At 45.3% G+C, this 27,566-nt stretch overlaps 2 protein-coding genes across 2 annotated transcripts in view; both read right to left on the bottom strand.

Annotated features, from left to right (window-relative positions):
- On the bottom strand, positions 1-24,353 carry LOC143680272 (uncharacterized). The gene is made up of 3 exons (XM_077156804.1): positions 24,234-24,353; positions 23,881-23,985; positions 1-444 (listed from the first exon to the last, which is right to left on the bottom strand). Exons 1-3 carry the CDS (start codon positions 24,351-24,353, stop codon positions 1-3), a joined length of 669 nt encoding a protein of 222 aa, XP_077012919.1.
- MAPKAPK2 (MAPK activated protein kinase 2) overlaps positions 22,875-27,566 on the bottom strand; it is a 65,708-nt gene continuing 61,016 nt past the window's right edge. Inside the window, exons 5-10 of the mRNA XM_077157622.1 lie at positions 27,222-27,348; positions 26,459-26,534; positions 25,943-26,067; positions 25,509-25,594; positions 25,309-25,389; positions 22,875-24,588 (exon numbers count right to left, since the gene is read on the bottom strand). Of these exons, the coding sequence (XP_077013737.1) occupies positions 24,445-24,588; positions 25,309-25,389; positions 25,509-25,594; positions 25,943-26,067; positions 26,459-26,534; positions 27,222-27,348 (639 nt within the window). The 3' untranslated portion in view covers positions 22,875-24,444. The remainder of the gene's footprint in view (positions 24,589-25,308; positions 25,390-25,508; positions 25,595-25,942; positions 26,068-26,458; positions 26,535-27,221; positions 27,349-27,566) is intronic.

Here is a 27,566-nt window from a genome sequence, read left to right as displayed (position 1 = left end):
TCAGGGAGTTGCCTGGGTTTGGGGAGGGGGACACTGGTCATGTACGTTGAAGACTGGGGCTTTCTCCAGGCAGAACTTCCTGACATACCCAGGGTACCACCCCAGCCCTTGTGGGTCCTGGTACATTCTTCTTGAAGAGCCTTGATACTGGTCTTGGAGCGCCATGGGGTGCACCGTGAAGTTCAGTTCTTCCCACAGCCCTTCTCCCCCCCAGAACAGCATGAAGTCCACAGCCCCGCTGTCCCTGGTCCATATGGAGTGGACAGAGAGCCGCACAGGGTCATTCAGGGAGAACAGTTCGGCATCGCTGGTGGCCAGCCTGATGGTCAGCCAGTGCCCCTCCACCTTCTGGGCATCAAAGTTTCGCTGCAGCAGCACCTCTTCCAGCATCCTCAGGGGCCCAGGCAGACCCAGACTGAGGACCAGCACACAAGGTGGGGCTTCCTACAGAATCGCATCCACATGCTCAAGAGGTCTCTTGAAGACGATTGTATAATGATAGAGCTTTTACAATGTGACCGGGTGATTGTGGAAATCTTGGGTCTGATGCTCCCTTTATCCAGGGTATGGACAGGTGAGTAAGAAAAAGGAATAATAATCGTGGAGAGGGATAAGGGGGGACAATTGGGTGGATTGAAATACTATTGGTCAATGAGAGGCAGGGGTAAGGGGTATGGGATATATGAGATTTTTGTTTTGTTTTGTTTTTTCTCTTTCTGGAGTGATGCAAATGTTCTAAAAATGATCATGGTGATAAATACACAACTATGGGATGATATTATGAGCCATTGATTGTATACTTTGGATGGAATGTATGTGTATAAAGATAACTCAATAAAAATATTTTTAGTAAAAGAGCATGAGATAGAGGCTCAAGTCATTTGCAAATGAAGAGAAGAGAAAGAAGATATTTGAGCATCCTAAAGCTTCTGCTGGATTCTAATTTCCACATATGGGGGATCCTGAGTTTTGAACACTGGACAAATGATCATTCTAGATTTCCTAAAACTTAGAGGAAAATAAAATCTAGATTCTTCAGTAGACTCTTTGGTATAGATTTCTTGGAATTTCCTAATGAAAGGACCTATATATTTGTAGATATATATCACCAGATTGAAGTCATTTTTACGTCAGAATAATAAATGTCCAAGCATTAACCTCACGCAACCCTACAGTCATTGAAATCAAGAAGCTCATATTCTTGGCCAGGATGAATCATCATCCAATGACACATCCAAATGGGAGTTATCAGCAGTTCTCCAAATGCAGACCTTTCCTTTGGTGTGGAGGTTTTTAACCTCTGAGTTTCTTTTATCTCATATATCACCATTGAACTCGGTCTCTTCCTACATAGTAGGAAGATAGAAAATCACCATCAAGAAATCGTTTCCTCAAGTCTAATGTAAGTCTCATGATGAAAATAGAGTCCCTATGAAAACAGCAATGCAAAATCTAACTTCTTTCTTCGAAGTGAGATTCGACATTACAACCAACTATTCTCTCACATCTTCTCAGCTGAGGCGTCCAAGCATTGAACATCCTTAGCTGCAGTCTAGAGAAGAGTACAGAGGCAGAAAGCTGCCTTAAATCAGTGCTCCCTGAAGACCAGTGCTGGTCCATGAACCGCTTGTTACCAGGATATAGAGAAATAAGTACAAAAATTAGGAAGTGTTTAGAAAACTCTATATCAATTTGACAGAGGATATTTGCATGTTAAATTGAATTTAAAAAGTAAGTCTTGTATTTTGTATATCTTTATTTTCATTTCATTTTTCTAGTCACTTTTTAAAAATATTTTTATGGTAAACAACAAACAAACATTCTTGACATACAAACATTCTAGACATGGGTACAATCGACATGTCACAGTATCATCACGTAGTTGTGTATTCATCACCACGATCATTTTTTTTTAATTTGCATCTCTTCAGCAAAAAAAGAAAAAAGAAAAAACTCATACTGCTATACCCCTTACCCCTCCCTCTCATTGACCACCAGTATTTCAATCTATCTAGTAACTCTTTTGATTGTATTTTACAAATGTGTTGATCCATCATGGATTAGAATTTTCTTTGGCTGAAGACAGTTTGAAAAGCTCTAAATCATACTCCCAGGCTTGTTCCCAGACTCATGCGCTGTCTAAATTGGAAGAAAAATGTAGTGAACACTAAGTGGGAGAAGTATACATTTTATACTTAAATTGGTCTGATTTCAAATCCCCACTCTACCACACTGCTGACTTTGGGCAAGTTATCTAATATCAATTCCTTACTAAAGATAAGAATAATAACCCTTGACTTGGACATTTGAGACGAGGATTACATAAGGTGCTGCGCTATGGGCCTAGCACAGGCCGTAGTAAGGACCCTGGTAAGGACTGTGAGTTGCCTTAAAGATCATCTAGTTGAATGTGCCCCCTACTGCTCCAGTGAGAATCTCAGGTCTCATCAATAAATCAACTACAGGTGGCCCAGCACAAACAGCTCATCCCTACTAGGACTCTTAGGTCAAGCAAAGCAAGCAGTATTGACCATGTCATCTCTATCCTTGTCTCTATTATATCTAAAGAATTTAGCATCCTAACTAGAAAGGAAACGTGGCAATCCCTGTTGGCTGCCCACCCAACAGCCATTCTCCCCTTCTCCCATGACGAAGACCCCGATTTTGCTAAGGTATCAGACATCCATGTGCTTCAGGGGAACTGGGTCCCTCCCACTGTAATTCCATTTTCCCAGTCCAGTCCCTGATTTAGGAATGGGTTTGTGCTAGAACCTGGCCAATAAGACTTGAGAGGAGGTCGAGTGGGGAATTACTGGAGAGTTTTCCCTGCTCCTAAAAGCAAGAAAATGAGCTCATTGTCTGCCTCTGGATGTTTTCCACATTTGAAGCCTGGAATTGCCAAACCCTTCTTGGGTCCCTGAGGGTACCCAGCCTAAGAGCATAATTCAATAAGTAAATGGAAAGAAGTAAGATTCCTGATGGTTCCATTGAACCCATGTAATAGCCAACCTCAGATCAGAGCTACCTCAGAATTTTTAATACATGAGATCATCATTTTCCTTTTGATTAAGTCGCAATTAATTGGGTTTTAAGTTACTAATACCAAAAGTATTCTAGCATATATATGAACTCTTGGGTTTTAAACAGTAAGGAAACTTCAATACTGGGGCTTCCCCTGCTCCCCTCCTCCTCCTGAGCAGCTGAGTCACCTCTGATTCATCCAGTGAGCCCCAAATATTTGAAGGAGTTCAGGACAGGCAAGGGGCTCATTCCCTTTTACCACACAGGACGTGACATCTGAATTTTAGCAAATTCTCAGGCCAGCCCGCATTCTATCTTCCTCGTGGGTTCCATCTAAGGACACAAGAGCTCCCTAAGAGCTCCACTAAGTGGCACATTCTTACGCTTTGTACGAAAGGTGTAAGGAGCACAAACCTGAGTATCTGCCCCACATCTGCTTTTCTCACAGTGCTCTACCATCTCACCCCCAGCCTCCTGAGGTGACCCTCCTCTTCAGATTTTTCCCATTTTCTAAAGCCTTTTCAAACCACTCTTCCTCTGCGAAACCTTCCAACATAAAACTAGACCACATTCTCAACCCTACTCACTGACCAAACCACAGTACCACACATGCGGACACTTAGTGACATTCTGTAAGCTACTGCCTTATTGTTTCCCATGAGCTTGGCACTGTCCCTCAAACCTGACTGGGTGCCTTTGAGGTCAGGGATGAGTCTTGCAATCTTATATTCGCTATTAGTTCCAGGCACAAATAAGGCATTAAATAAATGCTTCAGCTCAACTGAAAAATACACTTGCCTTACTGTCATAAAATCAAAGACATTTTGAGTTAGACCCATACAGGTTCTCTTGTCCAACTGCTGCCTACAGTGATCTTAACAGATGGACTTCCAGCTTATGCATGAATGCTTTCAATGAAGCAGAACTTCATTCAAACCTAGCCCAGTTCTGCACAATTAAAAGGTAAGTTCTTTCAATTTTATTTTCGGGTCCAAATTTGGTTCCCTATAACTTGCCTTTAGTTGTTTAAATTACGCTTCCTGAGATGAAATAGACTATACTTATTCTATTTCAATAAGTATATCTATTTTCATATGATAGCCTTACAAATTTTGAAGGTGGCTAATATACTGTTCTAAATCTTAATTTGTCAGAGCTAGACCTTCTCAGTTTTTATACTATTCTGTGAAAGGTATGGTTTCCAGAATTTTTTTCCATTCCTACATTTTTCCTTATATGCACTTTAATTAGTCACATCTCTCTTAAAACCTCATTTGTTTATTGAATGAATATTGATTGAGTTCTTAACATGTGCTGAGCTTGAAGCCCAGGAAAGAAGACAGTTAAACACTGACAGTGAGGAACCAAGTGTGCTGGGTCACTGCATTGCTCAACTTCAGGGGTACCATCCACACATGATACAATACAAATGTCACCCCTTGGCTTGTGCAATGTGGCAGACCTGCCACTGGCGGGAACAATTTGTGGATCAGGAAAGTCCTCCCTAGAAGAAAGACCAATTAAGCTGAGACCCAAAATATGATTATCAGCTAATTAGATAATGAGAGTGAGGAACTGTACCCTGGGCTGAGGGAGTAGCATATGTAAAGATATGAAGGAGGAGGAAAGAAGAGGGAATAGAGAAAAATGAAGCTTGAGAAGTAAGCAGGGTTTGGGTCATGCAGTTTCTATTAGGCCATGTTAGGGAGGTTGACTCATATCCTAAAAAGGGTGGGAATCCATCGAAGGGTTTTAAACAGGGAAATAACATGATCATATTTGCATTCTGGCTGCAATGTGAAAAGTGGAGTCAAGGGGAATAAGACTAAAAGTTTTGGAGGCCAATTCAAAACCTGTTACAGTAATCCAAGGAAAAAGGACAGTGGCTTAACCCAAGGTAATGACAGTGGGAAAAAAGGGGGAAATTACATAGATGGTTTTGCTAGATAGTTCAGACATCGAATCTGTAAGGTTTGGTAACTGGCTAGATGTGGGGAGTAAAGGAGAGGGAGAAATCAAAGATATCTTAGACAAATTAGCAATCTCGGTGCCATTTACTGACTGGAAATACTAAAGGCCCAGGTTTAAAATTAAAAAGTAGGAAGATTAAGAGCCTAATTTTGTATGTATTCAGTTAAAGAACATCAAAATATCCAAAGTGGATATCACCTCATTTTTATATATGTGGCTCCACTTTTCTAAAGAAAGAATGAGAAGGCTTAAGGCACCAAGGAATACCATCATTTACTGGTTCAGTTGAGGAAGGGGTATCATCCACAGAGACCAAGGAGGAACAGAACGAAAGACAAAAGGGAAAATGGGGGTGTGTTGTCATGAAAGCCAAGGGAAACAGAAGCAGCTGTTCAATGGGCCATGCACAGCTGAGAGGTCCTCTAGATGTGCCTGGCCTAGGCAGAGAAGAACCAGCACCCTCTTCCAAGATTATCAATCATGAGGCAACCTCACCACTATAATGCAGGTCCTTTAGCAGCAACCACATCTCCTTGGTTGTTCTTGGGTCTTTAAAATTTCAAGTTTTTTATTTTAATTATGATCAAATGATCTCATCTGTAGATTGAGATACCAATGATCAATGGAAGGGAGTGGTAAGGGGTATAGAAAAAAATAGGGGGAACAAAGGTTAAAACATATTGTTTAGATGGAAATACTAGTGGTCAATGAGAGGGAGGAGTAAGGGGTATGGTATGCATGAGTTTTTTCTTTTTTTCTTTGCATTTCTTTCTCTGGACTGATGCAAATGTTCTAAGACATGATCATGGTGATGAATATACAACTATGTGATGATATTGTGAGCCACTGATTGTACACCAAGTATGGAGCATTCATATGTTAAGAATGTTCATGTTTGTACATTGTTCTGTTTGGTCAATAAAAATATTAAAAAAATGTTTTTGCATGAGGAAGAACAAAGGAATGCCAATATTTCAGGGTGTTGAAAAAAGATGATTATTCATATTTTAAAACTTCAATTTCTTGGTGAGACTAAAGCAAAAAATATTTATTTGGTACAAAAGTCATATTTTGACTAGTGCATTTCCTAATATAACTTATATGGACAGATTCATTAAACACCATAAGTACATGAAACCTTGAACAGGGCATGAGATTTTGTAGGCTTGTCCAGTGTGATAAACTCCAGAGTGATTTGAACAATGAATAGAGAAGTATTTGCAAAGTCCCCTTGGGGGAATGACAAAAAGGGGGTAAAATTCAACTTCCCCATTTGGAGAATTCCTGATATTGTCACAAGCAATGAGGACAACCAAAGCAATAGGTTGAGCCCTCAATCTTGGGCTTTGTTCACATGAAACTTATCCCCACAAAGGACAAGCTAAGCTTACTTAAAATTAGGCCTAAGAGTCACCCCCAGAGAACCTCATTTGTTGCTCAAATGTGGCCTCTCTCTCTCTCAGCCAACACAACAAGCAAACTCACTGCCCTCTCCCTCTCTTCATGGGACATGACTCCCAAAGTGTAAACCCTTCCTGGCAATGTGGGACAGAAATCCTAGAATGAGCTGGGACTCAGAATCAAGGGATTGAGAAAACCTTTTTGACCAAAAGGAGGAAGAGAGAAATGAGACAAAATAAAGTGTCAATGGTGGAGAGATTCCAAACAGAGTTGAGAAATTATCCTGGAGGTTATTCTTACACATTATATAGATATCACTTTTTTAGTTAAGGTATATTGGAGAGGCTGGAGGGAAGAGCCTGAAAATGTAGAGCTGTGTCCAGTAGCCATGTTTCTTGAAGATGATTGTATAATGATATATAGCTTTCGCAATGTGACTTTGTGATTGTGAAAACCTTGGGTCTGATGCTCCTTTTATGGTACGGACAGATGAGTAAAATATATGGATTAAAAATAAATAATTAATAGGGGGAACAAATGTTAAAATAAATTCAGTAGATGGAAATGATGGTGATCAATGAAATTAAGAATGTTCGTGTTTGTTGGTTGTTTCAGTTTGTCAATAAAAAAAAGATTAAAAAAATGATCTCATCCTAATCCTGTGCTGTACACTTAAATTTTTTAAATGAAATTTATGACTTATACTCCTCCCTATCAACTTTACTCCTTAAGTATTTGGGGTAATCAGTCTAGCTTTTGACAAATTTGGCTTGTATACCTTTGCTTAAGTGACTGATAGAAAATTAAAAATGGTGAGCCAAGCATATAGCACATCAGATATCAATTAAGGTCCTTCTCTCCACTGAAAATAATAGACAGCTGTATCGTACCCACAGATCCATCACATAAGACTTTCTTAGATGCCTTAGTGAAATCCAGATATGCCAAGCTTACCGGAAGTACATATCTATCAGTCCAGTGTCCACATAAAACAAGTAACTTGTATGGGTCAGAATGATTTCAAATCTACCCTCCACACTAGCTAGGCACCATACAAAAGCATCCGTTCAGTTTGTTGAACTTTAATTTCTCTACCTAAGGCAATCTGACCCACTGTCAATGCTACTTTTCTGTTCCTATATCAAGCCTCAGATTTGAGGCATTTTTGTCTTCCCAGGCACGACTTTGAGGCTTCCCTCAAATCTGACTTTGCAACCTCAGTTACAAACTCCTCCTGACTCAGGGGTCTCCCTAAGAAAATCCCCACAAATAACATTCACAGACTTTTTTGAAGTGGGACCTAAACAGTGAACCCATAGTAGATCCTAGTGATTGTTGCTTTCTTCTTTATTTGCTCACACATCGTTGGTTTAATCTAGCATTCCACTCCAATCCTAAAGTAGAGAGAACCAGTGGTGGGGCGGGGAGGCAGGTGGGGGTGTCTTCTGCAAAGAAACTGAGAGTCAGTTTCCCAGTTGTTAAAACAAGTACTATACAACAGGTTGGCTTAAACAATGGGCATTTATTGGTTCATGGTTCCAAGGCGAAGGGAAGTTCAAAATCAGATGTCAGCAAGGAGATGCTTTCTCCCCTAAGACTGGTGTCTGGAACTGGCTGCAGGTGATCTTTGGATCCTTGGTCTTTCTGTCCCATGGCAATGCACATGGAGATGCCCTCTCCTTTCTCTTCCGGGTCCCCTTAACTTCCAGCTACCACTCTTTCTTGTGGTTTTCTGTCCTTATGTCTGAATTTTGAAGGCCTTCAGTAGTCCAAATTAAAGCCCAATGTGAATTACTTGGCCATGCATTAACTAAAAGCATCTTCAAAAAGGTCCTATTTACAACGGGTTCATACCCACAGGAATGGAACTAGGATTATGGACATGCTTTTACACATAATTCAACCTACCACACCAGAAGTGGGAGACTAAGAAAAGAAAAATGAATGCATATCAGGAACTCTTTTGTTGGTGCAAGAAACAGATGTCACAGAAGCCAAAGTTTGTTGAGTAGATGAACTAGTATAATGCCATGTTTATTGCCAGAAACCAAAGCTTTGTGTGAAATCCTGACTTTATAGTCAGGAGGGAGGGTGGGGAAGTGTGTACCTAACTGCATCCACCCTTCTCCTCCTTCCTGACCTGCAGGGCACTGAGCAACAGTGGGCTACGGGGACCTCGTCACCAGGTACATTTATTTGATAGCTGATTTTGCAGTACTAGGATCTTCCTCTCCCTCCCTTCCCCTATTATTTCCTCTTACATGTCAACCCTCTCCTCCCTCCCCTCTTTTTTCATGGGAAAATACTATGAATGAAGACATATTGGTACTGTAAAACAAATAATCCTTTATTCCAGAATTACAGCATCTTCATACTGTATTCTGTATCAAATGGCTTCTCCATCCACCATCTCTTTGCTAGGTAAAGAATCAGCACCTTCTCTCTAAACAGAAAGGATAATAGCCAATGTTTTATATATATAAGATTTCAGCTAAGATACTTTCGATATTGGGATTAACTAGCTAGAAAATGATTAGAACTAGAGAGTCAGCTTTATCATCAGAAATTAACACTAACTGGTGTAACAGTTAAACCCTGAAATCTCAGTGGCTTAACGCAACAGTTTATTTCTCACACCCCAAAAGACTCATCAGCACTGTGTGTGTGGAGGGGCCAGGAGGCTGGGGGGTGGGGATCATAGGGACTGGGACTCTACTCCAGAGTTATTCAGACTGATGAAGGCTCTGCAGACAGCACAGACGCCTCCCCCCAAAATTTGATTTGGACATCAAGACCAGTGATGCCACTACACACACACCAAGAGGGCAGGAAAAGGTTCATTACTTAATAAGGCTTTCTGGGGACAGCAGTGCAGGCTCCAAATCAGCTACTAGCATGAGAGTGAACAGGGAGGGGTGACCAGCTTGGGGTTTATAATGGTTGTGGGCTGGGGCTGGGGCTGGGGTGATGGTTCCCTGGAGCAGGCTGGGACTTGCGTGGTTTGAACTTCCTATCAGCATGGAAGGAGGGAGCATGCAGGCTTTCTTATCAGTTTTGTGGGGCAGGAGGAGAAAGAGGGTGGTGAGCTTGAAAGCTACCAGCAGCCAAACATCAAAATGGAGCCGGACTTTTTATTATATTTTGCTGTGATCACGACATGGCTCCAAGGTAGTCCTGGATGTCCACATGCAGCCAGAAGATAAGGAAAGGGAAAGGAGAGGATTGCATGGGAGGTTTTAAAAGATCAGCTCTGATTGCTGAATCATTACATTGATATTACGTTTAGTCTCCAGTGTTTTAGAGCTGCCGGAAGTAAAAACCTAAAATTGTGGAATTGTAACCCATACCAAACTCTGAAATCTGTTCTACAACTAATTGTTGCAATGTGTTTTGAAATTTATTGCTTTTTCTTGCATATGCTATATTAAAATAAAAAATAATTTTAAAAAGTCGATTGTGATGATAAATGCACAGCTATTTGATGATATTGTGAACCAATGATTATACATTGGACGATTACAGGGTATGTGAATATATATCAATAAAAAACAATTAAAAAAAAAAAAGTCATCCTTCTCCCTCATTCTGTTGACTAGAATCAAGCCACTTGCAGGCAAAGAAGCTGACAAATGTTCTCTCTGGCGGGACGGTCACTCCCAGCAGGAACTACAGAAGGGGGCAGGAATCTTTAGTGGACAGCCAGCTTTTTCTGTCCCAATGGAATATAAGCAGCAGTGGATTTAAGTTTTGTGAGCCCAAAGTTTGACTAATCTGGAAGCTGCTTTAAGAAAAAAAAAATTAAAACCACAGATTCCAATTTAGAAAAGGGTCCAGGTAAGCCAGGGCTGTGAAGCTTACGACTTAATTATCTTCGCTGTACAGGTCTCTCCTTAGAAGTCGTCAGAGGACAATTCTAAAGAGATCATCACTGGCTGCTTTTCGTGTTCACTGAAGACGGGACAAGAGGGAAGAGGTGTGGTTTCTGATGTGGCTACAGAACTCCTTCCTGGAAAGGGGTAATCCCTGGGACTGATGACTTAGGCTAGACAGTTCATGAAATTTGAGTCTAGATCCTATGAAAACAATGGTACATGGGAATTGGGAAAAATAGTATCTTAGAGATTTTGTTAGTGAAAATAGAGAAAATGTTCCCTCTTTGTCATCACAATAACTAAAGAAGATACATCCCCTCGATTTCTGTTCTACATGGAATTATCTAGGGGGTTGGGGCGGGAAATGTAAATAAAAGGTTTTCAGGAATAAAGCCTATAAAGCATTAACTGGAAAGTTTGAAAACACACACCAGTACCCCTTTGCGGACCTCTAGCCTTGAGATTCTGAGATTCAGGGATGTCCCCAGAATGCCTACTGCTCAACCTGCTCTCTGTTCGTGGCATCTGGTGCAAACTCAGTCCCCTAGCTCCCTAGTAAGAACTGTCACATTCCATTTCCCTACAGGTCCCACGAAAGGACAGTGGCCCAGGGTTGCCCTCGGAATTGCTCATTAGAGGAGCCGTGAGGTAAGTGCCTATGACAGCAGGACTTGAAACGTCTGGCTTTCCACTGTACTAGGCCCCCTCGGGACAAGAGTTTTGGAGGCACACAGTCCTCTCCTTACTTTCCCATTTCTATTTTCTTGATTTTCCCATTTATTTTTGTTCAATTATATTGTCCTACATTGAATACAATTTTGGAAGATTCTATTTGGGAAAAAGTCTTAATCGTAGCAATAAAATATTGAGTACAAATAAGATAAAGTGAAGTAACAACCAAAAGTTTGTTTAAATGACATCATGTGTCTAGACAGAGGTTAGATAATTAAACCTAACTTCTCAGGGCGTCATTGAATCCTCACCTTCTTCCATCCACCCTTTTAATAATTCCTTAGCAAGCTCTCTGATAGGGCCTGGGATAGTGTCTCCAGGATTTCATCCTACTCCAAAACTCAGCTGTTTTAAGCTTGCCCCTCTTAGGCTGCACAAGTTCATAGGCAACGTGTCTGTCTGCAGCAGCCTCTGTTTAACCAGCTGGGACACTGGGTTGAGGAATGAGATGGGCTGGGATGGTTAGTGCGGTTACTGCCACAGGACCCACTGAGGGCAGAACAAGAGGAAATGGGTTAAAACGGCAGCAGGAGGAATTGGGGTTTGACAGAGGGAAGCCCTTCCCCTCATTCAGAAAAGGAGGAGCTGTCTCAGGTGACAGGAGAGCTAAAAGCACCGGATGGCAGGCCAACCTCCCCCCAGGAAGTCTGCCCTGGGTCTCACAGATCTTTAGGGACCTGCTTCAGCCCAGGGCAAAAGCTGCTGTCTCTGCCACGCCCTTTGGCACTTACTCATACAGTGTCTTGCGTTGCTCTCTATGAAACTGTAGGTCAGCACAAGCAGGCATTTGGTTTTGGAGACCTTCTCTGCATAGTGTATTGCATGCCACTTAGGTTCCACAAATATCTGAAGACCTACTATGTGCCAGGCCATGGGGATATGGCCATGAATAAAACAGAACCACATTGCAATCATTATAAAGAAATTAATTGTGCCAATTTTTACAAGGTTATCAGTTCTATGGGGAAAAAATAGAGAAATCTTTTATTGTACTTTATACTGCAATCAAAGTGCTTTATAAAAACAGAGCTTAAGTATGGGGTCTAGGAAGGGCCCAGCATGGGGAATCAGGGGTAGCAAAGAAGATTGCAGTTTTGATAGGGCTTTATAGGGTGTGGCATCAAAAAAGTGTCATTTGAACAAAGACTTGGAGGATTTTGTGCAGGATCCGTGCTGATACTGGGAGAAGCAGCATTTCAGGCACTGAGAGGGTGAGGACAAAACACATCCACCTGGGGGAGCCAACAGAATGCTCAAATGGCCTTCACTGTGCCTTGTAAGCCCTTGAGGATTGGAGGCCCCTAAGTTGGGGCATGGGTACCACTAAGTGACCTTGAGCTTATCTGGGCCTCAGATACTATGGCTGACTCTTCTTTGCCTTTGGGAGTTATTCCAAAGAGACTATAAGCTCTGCTGGACCTCGGTGTCTGGTACTAACAAAGGTCATAGACGACAAGGACATTGTTTTCTAGGTACTCAAGCTGAGCCTCGGTTTACAGATCTATAAAACGGAGATACTAATATCACTACTTTAAAGTATTATTGTTGCTCAAATACCCAAAACCAAAGAGAGCAGTAGGGCACAAAGGGAAACCAGGGTGTCTGGGCTGACCTAGGGAGCTTCTTCACAGGGCTTTCATTCACTCCGTGCCAGGAACTGGGCTGAGGGTTTACACTGACTAACCCACTTAATTCTCACAACTCTATGACTAAGATGTTCTTATATCACCATTTTACTAATTGGGAAATTGAGGCATAGGGAGGTTGAATGAGCAGCCCAAGGCAGCCTGAGTTAGCAAGAAACAGAGCCAGAACATGAAGCCAGAGCAGGAGTCAAGGCCCCCCCCCCCCGGCACCCCCCACACCGCCCCTCCAGAATCATGTAGGTCAGGTTTTCTGTGGTAACGTGAGCAGGAAGGACCATGTTCTGACACCCAAATGAGATACAGTTGTTCTCACGTTTCCTCCCAGTCAGCCTTGATCTCTGTGGCCTCCCATGCTAGGCTAGAACCCAGTACTTTTCTTCGCTAAATTTTTAAAAACAGCAATACCCCTGAAGCCGGACCACAGTCCCCTGATTAATTTTGGCAACTGTGGGAAGGGAAGGGAGGGGAGGTATTCTCAGAACTGGAAAACCGAGGCGGGGCCTAGTGGGCTCCACTTTCAGCTCATTCTACGTACCGGGGCAAGGGTGCTTTGAGAGAAACCCTGTGACTCACCCTCAGTGCTCGTGGTCCCCATTTCACTCGCCGGCATGCTGTCTTCCCCTCCTCCCTCGTGTCCCCTGCCCCCTTCTCTGCCTAGCTGCTAACCCACCCATCTAATCACCCTGCCTCCCAGCCCAGCATGGTGGGCCGAGAGTGGGGTCCACTTTACCCAGCTAAAGAGTCACAAAGCTGGCGGGGGGCATAGGCTCCCCCATAGCAAATCCGGGGTCCTGGATGCACCAGGCATTCTGCTAAGGGTTTTTACATGACTTTTCCTCACAACAATCCTATGAGGTAGGTGATATTTTATTAGTCTGGTTCCTCTGAGGAGATCAAAATGGGATTAAATATGCAAGAGTTTTATGAGGGAAATGTCTTTGTAAGAGAAAATAGGGAGGGAGCTGAGCCAGGCTGGAGAACCATCAGTCTTTGTCTGACCCCAGTAAAGGAGAGAGGGAGAAGAGAATGGGTAGAGGGGTGCTAGTTGACTGGGCAGCCTAAGGAAGTTTCAAGAAAGCTGTCAGGGAATTCCCCAGCCAAAATGGGCCATAGATCAAATCCTGATTCTCCTAGGACCAGGTGTGCCCAGTATCCCTCTGTCCGGGAGGGACTGGCTGGGAGAAGGCTGAGGGAAACAGATGTCAAAGCCCAGCAGCTGGGGACCCTGGACACATATGCTCCCTATTACTGGACATCTGTGGGCACATTCTCATGGGGGACACAATGATTATCCCTATTCTACCGGTTGGTAAACTGAGGCTGAGAGCGGTAAGCCATCTGACCATGGTTTGAACCCAGTTAAGTATAACCCCAAAGCTTTCTCCTGTGCTGTGTACATCTGTCTGACCTCCTGACCACTGCACAAGCCTGATTCCTTGTCTCTGAGCACACGATCAGTATCCCATAAAGGTTTTTGGGGCAATGTGACTGAACTCCTGGATAATAAGAAAAAATTCTTGCACTTGTGTCTCCTACAGCACCTAAGACACTGAGCAAGAGTCACATCTTCCAGCATGCGCTCTTCCCTGATATCCCTCAGAAGAGGGGATCCCTCCCCTGGACATCACTCTCCAGAGTCTGCCTCACACAAATGTCATTTGACATTTATCATCTCATGGTATTCTGCAAGGACACCTGCTTTCTGAGAGGCAGGGCTGGTAGCCTGCTCCAGATCAAACCCCAGTAGGGGCCAAAGGGAGACCTGTCTTTGACCTACACACCCAAAATATATGCAAATAACTATCACTGAATGAGCAGAGCCACTGAGGTGGGAAGAGGACAAAGGAACGCCTTGCCCCCTTCCCCATCACCAGATCTGATTTTCCAGTTGCCCACAATGCCAAGAGTATGAACCTACTAATTTGGAGAAGTGCTTCAAACATCCTCTTACCACAGCTGAGTTAACCTATTCCCAGACTGCCCCTCTGCTGCAACAAATCCTTTCATAGACCCCTCATTCAGAAAGCAATAAGCAAAGCATATTCATTCATAAATTGATAATCTTTTTGGTAGTCTCTATCAGAACCTAAAATGTACATATCCTTTGACTTAGGTATTCCACTTCTAGGAATCTATCCTACAGAAGTCCTGGCCACATGCACAAAGATGTTCACAACATTTATATTAATAATAAAAAAAACTGGAAACAAATTCAATATCCACCAATAACAGAATAGTTAAATAAATTACCACACATCCATACTATGGGATACTATGCAGCTGTAAAAAGGATACAATAGCTCTTAGAGAAAGTTCCTTTAGGAACTTTCATACTTCATTCTCTCTATATATCTGTATGTAAACTATGACTATATACACTCTCTATAGTGTTTGAATTACTGAAATTGTGTTTATATTTTTTAGGTGCATTCATCCTACAGATAAGCACCTGCCCTGAGTCAGCTGTCATTTTCAGAACCTGAAATGAGCAGATATGACCTGATTTCATATCTGCCCTCTTCCTTGTCACCTGGCTTAGAGAATGGCCAGCTTCATCTCCCTTGTCCCTCCTATCCTTATCCCTCCAAGGGTAGGCGGGGTGAGAAGTATGAGGACCATTTTCTTAGAACAAGTTTATGACCAGAAAAGGAGAAAACTGAGTGTCAAATACTACAACTATGAGCTCTCTCTGCACTGCAGTCAGCAGTCACATCTAACCAAAGTCTTGAACTCAGACAAAGATTATGGTTTCTTTAAAAAAATCTCAGACTGCTGAATTCTGAAAGGGTTAGGAGAATGCAGCTCATTTGGAAACTTGAGGCCCTGTAGCCCCAGAAGGCTCTAACTGGAACCAGGGTCCCACAGCAGTCTGGACAGAGGAAGAAGCAAGATCAGGTTTCACAGGGACTCAGAGTAGTGACCTTGGGCTAGCTACTGTTCAGGGCTTGGGCCAGAGCCACAAAGACTGGGTGCTCATTTACTTGACCTTTATAGATGCTTTGCAGATCAGGGCCCCAGGGAACACTGCTACCTTAGGATCAGAGAGGTTAAGGCTAGTGATTGGTCACACAGGGCCAAAACCACGGAGAGCACTTGTGAAGGAAGGGAGATGGCAATGGGGGAAAGCCAGTCCAAGTATTTCACTTGCAAATCCTGACAGGGGGGTGGGATGGGGGCAGGAAACTGTTAAGTCCCTTAGAGCAAGAAAGTCATGCAAAGGAAAGCATTTGCATGGCAGCCGGCCTCCCTCAAAAGGACTTAACACGCACAGGTTCCACCACTTCTCAGGAGCAGTCACTGCCCCACATGAAACCCTGCAGGTTCCATGGTGCAATAACTTCCCAGCCAAAGGCTTTGGATAGTCACTTACCTTTAGAGTAATTAATTATTCTAGCCAGAGGGTGGATGGAAATTTCGGGTAATCCCAGGTTTTAGATGTTGGTGTGTTGAAAATTATAAGTGTCAAAGTTTAGATACATTAAAATTTGTATTTGTAAAAGGGAGGCCCCCAAGAGCTTCCCTTTTAATAGACCGATGTGTAAGGACAATAACAAAATTGAGGATGAGACTGGCCTGCAAGAGCTAGGGCTTTTCAGTGACATACAAAGAAGACGACCACTCATCCCAGTCTTCCAGGAGGGTCCCAGTTTCATGTCATGTTGTAACTGGGAAGAGATAACAAACGATTATGATTACTGAATTATTATGTAGATGCCTTTTTACTTTCTAATACATTGTAGAATAACCAGAAGTAAACAGCTGAATCTACTGAACCTCTCGGAACTGTAATCCAGATGCCATGATCTTTGATAATGATTATATCTTTCCTCGGTTGTAAAAGCCTCATGATAGCACAATCCTCATGACTGGCCTGCTCAAACTCCCTTATCCTACTTCACAACTTCAAAGTCTTGTCATCACTACACAGCCCCTTACTGTTTGTTCATGAAGGAACTGGAGTCAGCCCAAAACTAACCCACCCCAATTCCTAAGCTATCTCTCTAGACAAAGCTAAATCTAACCAAAATTAGCCCACCTGACATGCAGTAGCTTAAACTGTCACCTGTACCTCATTATAATACTGAATATCATGCCCGTCTCCAGCTAAGACCCCTATTTTCTTATATCTATTCTGTGGCTAGGCTGTGCACACTGAATAACTCGGTCATCTCTAACATCATCATCTCCAGCCACTTATACTCATTATCCTAAAAGCTGCCCACCTTTTAATACTACAAAACTCTCAGAGTTACTGCAGTTCAGGGAGACAGATTTTAGGCCCATAGGCTATCTGTTCTTCTTTCTCCCTTTGGCACCCCAATGTTTCAGGAATTGCTCATTTGTACACACTGGGCAGAGAAGCCCTGCATATGATCGATGTATGGTGCCCTGATACCCATACCCCCTCCTTTTAGGCTTTAAAGCCGTGCTTTAGTCAAGGTCAATGGGCAAGAAAGTAAACAATCTCCCCAGAGAGGGAAGAATGTAAATACAGATGTAAAAAAAAATGGTTGAATGTATCTTAGTCTTAAACACTAACCTTAGTAAACATCAGGTCTTAGGCCCCTTTAATGATTATACTAGAGACCCACTGTCCTCCTACTATATGGAATGTCTTTGTTCTGAAATCATATCTTGCCTTCTGCATTTCTGTTCCCCTCATGCAGTGCTAATCATCTGTCTGGCTGTCACTGGAAAACTCCTAACCATAAATCCCAATTAAACCACGTCCACTTACTTCTGTGCCTGGTATTTTTCAGTCTTGCAACTGCCCCCTCCTGTGCTCTGCAGGTGTTTAGTCTGAGCCTGAACACAATGTTATCCTTTTCCTTAATTATTTATAAACTGTATACTCAAATAATCCAAGCTTTATATCTTTATAGAGCTTAAAAAAAAAAAAAAGAACTCAAAAGTAAATGGGGAGGGCAGACCACAGTGGCTCAGCAGGTAGAGTTATCGCCTGCCATGCTGGGGACCTGGGTTCAATTCCCGGTGCCTGCCCATGCAAAAAAAGAAACAGGGAAATTCCTGCCAGACTAAGGTCCCAAAGACTGGTTTGGGGAGGCATACATAGTCAACAAAGGGAGTCTAGGTTGGAGGAGCTCAGAAAAGGAAGGGCACCGAGCAAAGGAAAGTAAATAAGATTTCTGTGGGCAGAATCCAGCGGGCCAAGGGTCAAATGGACAGCAATTCAGAGCAGAGGGCAGAAGGGAGGAACCTAGAGCAAAGAAGGAACTGGCTCATGCAGTGATCAGAGTGGAGCTCTGATGGGAAAACCTTCCATGCTGTACCCTCATTTTCTTTTCTTTTTTTTTTTTGAACATCTTTTAATTGTAAAATATGACATACATACAAAAAAGTACTAAATTTCAAAGTACATTGTAACAGGTAGTTATAGAACAGATTTCAGATTTTGTAAGGGTTACAATTCCACAATTTCAGGTTTTTCCTTCTAGCTGCTCCAAGACACTGGAGTCTAAAAGAAGTATCAATATACTGATTCAGCAGTCATACTCATTTGTTATCTTTTCTGTTATAACGTCTCCTTCTCCTTTGATTCTTCTCCCCATCTTTAGGGATATTTGGGCTGTGCCCCTTCTAACTTTTTCGTGTTGAAAAAGTGTGTCAACAATATGGGATAGGGGGATGGAGCTAGTTGATGTTCTTGGACAGGCTGGCCCCTCTGGGTTTCAGGACTTACCTGGCCTAGGAAACATCTGAAGGTTTTAGGTTTCTGGAAAGTAATCTTAGTGTGTGCAACTTTTGTGGAATCTCAGATAGAGTCCAGAATAACTTATTGACTTGATTTGAACTCTCTTAGCCACTGATACCTTATTCTGTTGCATTCATTTTCTGCCTTTTGGTCAGGAAGTTCCTGTCAATCCCACAGCGCCAGGCCCAGGCCCATTCCTGGACATGATGTCCCATGTAGAGGGGAGGGCAGTGATTTTCCTTGCAGAGTTGGGCTTAGAAAGAGAAGCCACATCTGAGCAACAAAAGAGGTCTTCTGGAAGCAACTCTTAGGAATAATTGTAGGTAGGCTTAGTTTCTCCACCACACAAGTAAGTTTCATAAGAACAATCCTCAGGATCAAGGGTTTGGCCTATTAGCTCAGGAGTTCCTAACGTTTGAGAGAGTACCAAGAATTTCCCAAATGGGAAAGTTTAATAGTTCTATAATTTTTTTCTCCAGTTCCTCAAGGGACTTTGCCAATACTGTTTCATTACCTGCCCAACAGAGTCTGGATATATCTGGGTATTAAATTAAACTGTACATAATTACAAGCCCTTGTTCCCATTCTGAGCTCCTTGTGTTTGGATTGCTAAAATGAGCTCTTCGGGCAGCTTGAGTTAGATTGTATGCTACAGAACATTTAGGCTTTCAACGAAATAAACCTCTCTTCCTTTGGTCTCATACAGTAGGTGAAGTTCTAAAATACAGATATCATCCCTTCCCCTGTATTCTGGTTTACCTTAATCCCAATTGGATCATCTTCGTTCTTATCTCTAATTGAAGCCAGATCTCTCTTTAATTTCTTTAGCAGTTGTAGGTAACAATGCTGACTTTCAGAGCTGCAGAACTCCAACTCTGTGTCTTAGGTGTCACACAGGTACCCAGGGTTCCAGGGAATCACCAGGTTATACACATACAGCCCAGCCTCTCAGAATCTAGCCGTAACACTTACGGCTCCGTTATAAATGTGACCCCTATTCAAGTCTATAATCTAGGCCCCGATTTTCTTAAAAGGCTTTTCTAAAAGAGACCATACAATATTTGTTCTTTTGTTTTTGGTGTATTTTGTACAACATAATGTCCCCAAGGTTCATTCACTGCTGTTGCATGCCTCATGCCTTCGTTCCTTTCTGTATGTACCCTCATTTTCTACCATCAACACTGTCCTTAAAGAGCCAGCGCAAAGGGCTCCTCAGGAAGGTCTCCTGAGTCTCTAAGGAAACAGCTCCAGCTTCCGAACTGCAACCACCTACTCATTTCTACTTCATAAAAGCATCAATTTGCCCAATTTCATTTATATGAGTGTGTCTACCCACCTTGACTATGAACTCCATGGGAGCTAGACCCACATCTTACTAGGTATCCCCTAAAATCCTTTCGCACAGGCAGGATACAGGGCATTCTTACTTTGACCTCACTCCTCTCCCCAAATCAGCACCTCCTGGGCTCCAAGAGGCTGCCCTGTGCCTCCCGGGCTTGGAGGACACATTGCTGCCTTTCAGAGGAGTTGCTACTCAATCCATTCAGAGCATGAAGGCTGGACCCAGATCCAAGGGAGCAGGGAGAGGAAAGACAAGTCCTCTGTTTCCCACAGGTATTTTCTAGCTCCTTGACTGGCTCCCTAAGGGGAGGGGCCAGGCCTTATTCTTCTTTCGTTTTTCCTAAAGCACAGAACAAAGGGTAAGAGCCTGGAGAGTTAGTGGTCTAATGTCGGGTGTTCTCACCACACCAGTGTGAACTGAGTATGGGGGGGGAGGAGAGGTTGATGAATTCACCAAAAGGACCCCCAGAACTGGGACCTGAGGTCCCCTCCGAAGAAAGGCCACTTCCAAACTGGGCCAGCCTAACCCCGTGTGGCTGGAGCCTGTAAACACAGGCTCCAAGAGACCAAGCCAGGTTGGGCCTGGGGACCCAGAGGTGGGCGGCCAGGGAGACTCAGCAGTACTGTTTACATCTACCTGTGGGAGGAACAGTCACTTTCCCCAGCCTCACCAACTGTGCCCTCCTGCCTTTAGTAACTGAATTTCCTTTGCGCCCTGACCAGGCGTGACCTACCCACACGTCATTCACAGCCTTCCACATTTCCTGTCCCCAGCCCAGTCAAAGGAAAGCCCTAGATTTACTGCTATTGTTTACCAACCCAACCGTCTCCTTGCCTCAGAGCAGGAGCCTGGACCCAGCTCAAACCATGGATTCCACCCCCAGCCCAAGGCTCCCTGTGTCCTCCCTGCCTGCAGATACTGGAGGTGGAACTCTAATGGTGATCAAAGCCACCTAGCACCTGGCATTTTCTGAGGCATTTAAATCCATCATCTCACTGGATTCCTTGCAGTAGAACAAGGTATAGGAATATCACCCCCATATCACAGAAGAAGAGGCAAAACCTATTCAGCTGGAGGGGAATCCAGTCTGTATTAGCCCCCTCTCTTATCAAAAGGATTTTCCACTTCATGCTGTTAAAGAAATACATAAAAGCAGGAGACCAGGTCCAATTCACTCAGTGTGTGACCTTCTCTGCACCTGAGTTTTCTCATAAGTAAATTAGAGACAAAATAACTCATAATCGTGGAGATGAAAGGGAATAATCCAGTGTAGTGGCTGCACTTGGCAGGTGCACAGGAAGTATTCACTGAACCCGGGCCTGGAGTACCTGTAAGCCTCTCCTTATCTCACACCACTTAAAGGTGCTCTAGAATCACACCCCACCCAGCCCTGCACCAACGCCAACCAGCATCTGCCTCTTGGTACAGAAGTTTCTGTTTGCATTCCATTCAGAAGGTGAGCAAAATGAGATTAAGTTCTCTCTGTGGAGGGCAATCAGAAGCCAGTGTGGAAAGTTAGGGTTATGGGGGCAGATTGGAAAGGAATGGCAAGATCAGGCTTGCCAAGTCATTCCTCTCTGCTCTGCCCCTTCATGCCAGCAGCCATCTTCCATGGTAGCTCCAGGCTGGATCCTCACTGACCACAAAAGCATCCTCCTGAGCTGGGCTGACCAGAAAACCAGACAGGAAAGAAAGCAAAAAAAAGAAAAAAACAGAATAATGTGTGGGGAAAGAAGGTGAGAAGCTGAAATACAGGCCTCTGTGGCAGAATAAGGGCCCCCCAAGAATGTGTGTGCTCTCATGTCCCAGAACCTGTACGTTAGCCTCACATGGCAAGAGGGAGTTTTGCAGATATGATTAGGGTGTGGCATTTGTGATGGGGAGAGTAGCCTGAATTACCCATGTGGGCCCAATAAGATCATGAGTCCTTAAAAGTGGAGAATCCTTCCCAGCAGATCAGAGAACTGTGACGACGGAGGAAGGCCAGAGAGATTCAATGTTGCCAGCTGTGAAGACAGGGGAAGGCGTTCTGAGCAAGCAATGCAGGAAAGCTCTGGAAACTAGAACATGCAAGGAAATGGATTTTCCCCCAGAGCTTCCAGAAGCTTTGATTTTAGCCCAGTGAGATTCCATCAGCCTTCTTGACCTAAAAATCTATAAGATGACAAATTTGCATCATTTTAAGTCACTGAGTTTGTTATGGCAGCAACAGAAAACAAATACAGCTTCCAACCACAGTAGAGCTCTGGCAACTTCCTCTTTTCCTGTCATCCCAACTCCCTTCCCACTACCCCCGCCTCTTTCCCCTGAGTTCCTATTACTTCTGACATCTCCATGAGCTCAGAAAAGAGGCAGGGCCTCGGGACCCATGTCAGCACCACCACAAGTCTCAGGGTCCCGAAGGCCCAAGAGGCTCAAGCTCTAGTCCACACCAGTCGGCATGTGACTTCCAACACATCAGTTCCGCTCCTAGTCCATTTCCTTACTCACAAAATAGGGACAACAATCTTGCCTTGCCTCTCTCCACTGGACGCAGTGAAGACTGTGAGAAAGAATGTATGTGAAATTATCTAGGCCACATTAATTTCTCCGCCTGACTGGGAGAGAGAACAGGGGCCTGGCAGATCCGTTTCTAATCCAGGTTCTACCCCAACCAACTCATTGAGTGATCTCAGGCCCATCATCTCCCACCTCTGGGACTCAGTGTTTTCATCTGTAAACTGAAAGAAAAGGGTTGCATGAACCCTGAGGTCTCTTTCAGCTCTGATGAGGAATGTTTTGGTTTCTGCCTGACCCCTATAACCTCCTCCTGGAATTTCCAGGTACGACACCAACCTAGTCCCCTGTTCTATTCCCCAGGATTTGAACAAAATCTCCACTACCATTTCCTCCCCGCACCCCATGCCAGCCAGCTTCCCCAGGCTGGGGCTATGGAGGTCAAAGAATCTTATGCCAAAAAGCAACCAGGTTCCTGATTGGCAAGAGGTTGTGCTCCCCAGCCCCCGATGCCTCCTGGAGCTCTGCTCTACAGCAGGTGCAGGCACTGGCTGGCTCCCTCCTCCCCTCTCCCCTCCCAGGGCACCCAGAACTCTGCCCTTCCTAGCACATAAAGCTACTCTCCTCCTGGGGGAAAAGGAGAGGCAGCGGTGGGGGTGGGGCTGAAGGAAGAGAAAAACTTTGAACTATTAAATCTGTTTAGTAAAGACAATTTCAATCATACAAAACAACAACAGTTTACAACAATTTGAGTGCTGGACACACCATTAGAGACAAGGGAGGTGCCTGGGGCACTCCGAGCCCTTCCCCATGTCCGGAGAAGACCCCGTGCCCTCGCCACCCCACCCTGAAGGAGATGAAAGCTGAAGTACTACTGCCACCCATCCCTGCAAAGGGAAAGGGGCACAAAGGGGCTCCCCCGTGCGGCTCCTCATTAACACGAAGGGAGGCCCACCCCACTCTCACTGGCCTGACACACGAAACTGAGTTGTTTTTTTGTTTGTTTGCTTTTATTTTGGGGCGGGGGGGGGGAGAGGGCAGGGGTGTGAAGTGGCTAATGAGGAAAGGGACAAAGTCAGGACATCTTTGGTGAGAAGACTCCCCCACCCACTAGGCCACACAATGGAAATCTGAGGGGGGAATCACAAAAGTGATCCTGCCTTTACCCAAAAGGGGTAACTGGCCAACGCCCCCAGAGCCAGGAGAGACACAGGAAACGTAGAAACTTCATGTCCCCATAAATTCCCCAGGCTCATCCAGGTGAGCTAAGGGGCAGCTCACTGAAAAATGGCTAAAATTTTAAGAAAAATAAACAGTGGGTTAACCATGGTGGGAAGTAGTGAGGTTACCTGGTAGATCAGCGGCTCAGGGGATGGAGGCCCAACACTAAATGGGGAGAAGGGGGTCCAGTCTTCCTGACTGCTGTGCCAGTGCCTAAGTCACTCCTCCACACCTCCCGGCATCCAGCGAGCGGAGAGAAGCCACAGAGGGCCCGGTCCAAAATCTGGATAGGCTGCCCAGGCACTTCTATGAGCCCACGTGGGCAGGGCAGGCCCAGGGAAAGAAAAGGGTCTTGAGCCACAGCAGGCCCCTCCTGCAGCCCTGCCTGCCCGGCTCCAGGCACACACACACACACACACACACACATACACACACGCACAAGCACAGGCACACACACACACACACACTGGTGATGCCTGAGGGCTCGAGGCAGAGGAGTGGGGCAGCATCCAGGGCCCAGTCCTCCGAGGCCTGGAGCTCCCGGGACACCTGAGCCGGTGGGACCTCAGGCTGTAGTGGGGAAACAGCGGGGGCAGATGGGATAACACAGGAACACTCCCTATAACAGTGTCCACAAATACCCTTTAACAAATCCCCCAAACCCTTGCAGTATCCTGGGAGGAAGGGGTTTGGGGAAAAGGAGGAGAAGGGGGAGAAAAGACAATAAAAGAGGTTTCATAAAAATTCAAAGTCAAATTACTGATAAAACTGCAAAATGAGCACAGATTCAAGAGCATCTTGCTCCCTTCTCTCCTCACCCTCCCAACTTCCCAGCCTCTCCAGGGTTGGCCAGAATCAAGGCAGGTGATGGCCAAAGGGTCAGAATTCTGCTGCTGGCAAGGTTCTGAGCTCCACACCGCAAAGAGGAAGGGAGGCATAAGTGGACAGGTCTGCGTCTCTTCTTTTAAAATTATATTCCTGTAGAGAGTTATTGCTTTTCCTCCAGCAGGCAGGAGGGTGCTCGGAGGTTCAGTGAGCGAGGGCTGCAGCCTCCAGGGCCCGAGCTTTCTTCCGCCTCTTCAGAAGCAGAGGGTTGGACGCGTCTTCGATCTTTTTTATCTTGATCTGCTCATAGTCGACACGCATTGTGGCCAAGGCACTGGTCATCTCCTCCTGGGTGGGGGCAGGTGGACCAGAAGGGGACCAAAAGAAAACCAAAGGACAAGCAGGAGAGAAACCAGGAGAGAGAGAGGTGAGAGACACGAGACACACGTAAAGACAAGAAGAGGGTGACGGGGCGGGAGCAGAGAGAGACGAACAGAGACCAATTAGTGGGTCCACTAGCTGACAGCAGCCTCACCCCAAAATAGACCAGTTAATGGATTCACTTGACTGATGGCAGCCTCACCCCAGAGCCAGGTCAACAGAGAGCCTGGCCACTACACTGCTGCAGCTCTTTTTAGACGCTGTCCAAAGACTCCACAGGAGCTGGGAATGAGTGCAGAAAGAGCACTGGGCTAGGAACCAGGAGACCTGGTTCCGGCGTGTGTCAGCTAGTCACACTAGCTGTGTGACCTAGAAAAAGTCATTCTCCCTCTCTGGGCCTGTTTTCTCATCTGCAAAATGGGGAGATGGTGTCACGTGACCTTTAAGGCCCCTCCCAGAGACCCAGGTGGGAGAGGGCTTGCAGGAAGCAGCAAGAACAGACTTTGGACCAGAACAGAGAACTCTCTGGACACAGTGTGGTCAGGGAGGTGGCTCAGAGTCACAAGCCCTATAACAAAGACAGCCATAGGGTGCGAGAACACAAGCCCAAACTCTCCCCCACGAGCACCACCACTCAGCGTCTGGGCACACCTGGGCGAGCAACCCTCTCAGCCAGGGTTCCCTCACCTTGACATCCTCCCACCGCTCCTTGTCCTCCTTCAGGACCCGGCTGGTATGCAGTGGAGTTTGAGGGACATTCGTTGATTGCTGAGAGGAGAGAAAAGGGGTTCAAGTGAAAGCCTGGGGCAGGGCAGAGTTCCTGGCTGAGCTCCACTGCTGAGGGGCAGCCCCCTGGGACCCAAGTCTCCTCAGCCCACCATATTTACCATGATCCAGGGGTGATTCATGAACTCCGTGATGGTCATTCTCTGAGTGGGCTCTGTTTTCAGCAGGTTCCGAATGAGCATCTTTACTGTGGGGGTGATGCAGGGGACAGGGACAGAAAGCTCAGGGGCTGCTCTCCCTGTCCTGCTCCTTCTCACAGTTTTCAGGAGGAGGGCAAGTTCAAAGGCGGGGTTTCACATGGAGGCCGACAATCCAAGGAACCAGCCCCAAGTCCCCTTATGGTTATGCCACTTGACAGGCAGCACAAGGCCCCAGGCCCTGGCCCTGGCCCCGCCTCAGGCCCTTCACAAAGGCAGGACGTGCCCAGCAGGTGTGGGCCCACGTGCAGACCCACAGCTAGAGCACCCACACGAGAAGAGGCCCACAGGGCGCAGGCACCCACACATGCCCCTTTCCTGAAATGCTGGGTGCCTACCTTCCTCTGACACTTCTGACCATTCTGGGTTGGGGAATTCATACTGGCCCATTCGGATGCGACTCTTCATGCCCGGAGAGATGGCGAGGCCGTGGTTGGAGTAGAAGGGGGGGTACCCACATAGCCTGAGCCACAAGAGGAGACAGGGAGAGGAAGAAGGTGGAGTTGGTATTTTAGAGGACCTCCACCAGGAATAGGGTGAGAAACAGGTTCTTCCTCTCGTAAAGGTCACAGAAATAGGAACTCATCGATACAGTCACACTATACAAAGTGAAGGACAGGGCCCCGAATTTAACACACCAAGCATCTAAATCTCACGCTCCTGCCAATTAGCTAGTTTATACCCCCATTTAGTAACAAAATCCACCAAGCATTGAGAAAGGGGGCATGCAGGGGATTCCCAGGGACGCCCCCACCTAAAAAGGGAACGCTAACATCTGCCTCTTGCTCTTCTCCTGGAGAGGTACAGCCCTCCTCCTGCCCCCATCCCAGCCCTCCCCACCCCAGCACACTCACAAGATGTACATGATGACACCCAGAGACCACATGTCACAGGACTTGTCATACTTCTCTGGGCCCAGCACTTCCGGAGCTGCAAAGCAAAGGTCAACGTGGGTGGGCCTGGACCTGAGAGGACGGGATCTGCCAGAGTCTCTGGATGAAGCTTCCCATCCAACTCTTTAGCCCACCATCGTGGGACAGCAACCGGGGGTGGGAACAGGACCAGCCAGAGCCCAACCTTCAGTTGGAAGGAGGAGAGCAGAAGACCCTCCACCAAAGAGCCAACCCAAGAGCTAGCACCTTAGCTAGAGCTAGAACCAACCCAAGAGCTAGAAACTTAGCTAAAGCTAGAACCAACTCAAGAGCTAGAACCTCTTCCTGGACTGCAAGAGACTTTCAGATGCTCACTGTCCATTTAATCTGACGAACATGTTTGGAGAGCTTATTCTGTGCCAGACAACTAAGGCTCCAGAATCCAACCTAGGTTCCAGACTCCATTTTGATGGAAATGATGCCTCTTCTCATGGAAAAGTGCACATATACAGTAAATTCTGCCTATAATCTCAGGCAGATCATTTCCTACGATTCCCTTAATCATGAGGGAATCTCAGGTTAACTCTGATGAGCCCTGCTTCTGATCAGGATCACATCAGAACCAGTGCCTGAAGAGGCCATAAGGACATGACTCCCCCAGAATCTGTGGCCCCCTGAGTCCTGTAAGAAATGGGGAGGAAATTGCTGGGGAGAAAACTGCTCTCTGGGTCTCCTCTGGACTTACCCACATAGTATGGCGTATAACAAGGAGTGGTCAAAGAGTTGTGGCTGGTGGTTTCCTTGGCAAAGCCAAAATCAGTGAGTTTCAGAATGGCATTGGGCCTTTTAGAGGTGTATAAAAGATTCTCGGGCTACAGAGAGGAACAGAGAAAGATAAATAACAACCTGAATCTGTGAGGGGCTATCAGAAACTAAGAGGATAATGATTCATTCATCTGTTTACTCGTTCATTAAACAATCAAGTATCTAGCCCCTACAATCTGGATGTCATGAGGAATAATGGGCTTCATATGACCAGGTTCCTGCCATGAGGGAGCTGACGGTATGCTCGAGGACAAGAGACAAACAC

Source organism: Tamandua tetradactyla, chromosome 4 (assembly GCF_023851605.1).
Source record: "Tamandua tetradactyla isolate mTamTet1 chromosome 4, mTamTet1.pri, whole genome shotgun sequence".
NCBI classification, from domain to species: Eukaryota; Metazoa; Chordata; class Mammalia; order Pilosa; family Myrmecophagidae; genus Tamandua; species Tamandua tetradactyla.
The sequence above is the reverse complement of the archived record's forward strand: the minus strand, read 5'-3'. Positions and strand labels throughout refer to the sequence as shown.

Coding starts and splice junctions, on each gene's coding strand:
- LOC143680272 (XM_077156804.1), bottom strand. CDS start 24,353: ATGCCTCCCTTCCTCTTTGCGGTGTGGAGCTCAGAACCTTGCCAGCAG. Junction 23,986..24,233: donor GAGGCTGGGAAGTTGGGAGG/GTGAGGAGAGAA, acceptor TCCCCACTACAG/CCTGAGGTCCCACCGGCTCA. Junction 445..23,880: donor AGCCCTCAGGCATCACCAGT/GTGTGTGTGTGT, acceptor GCGATTCTGTAG/GAAGCCCCACCTTGTGTGCT.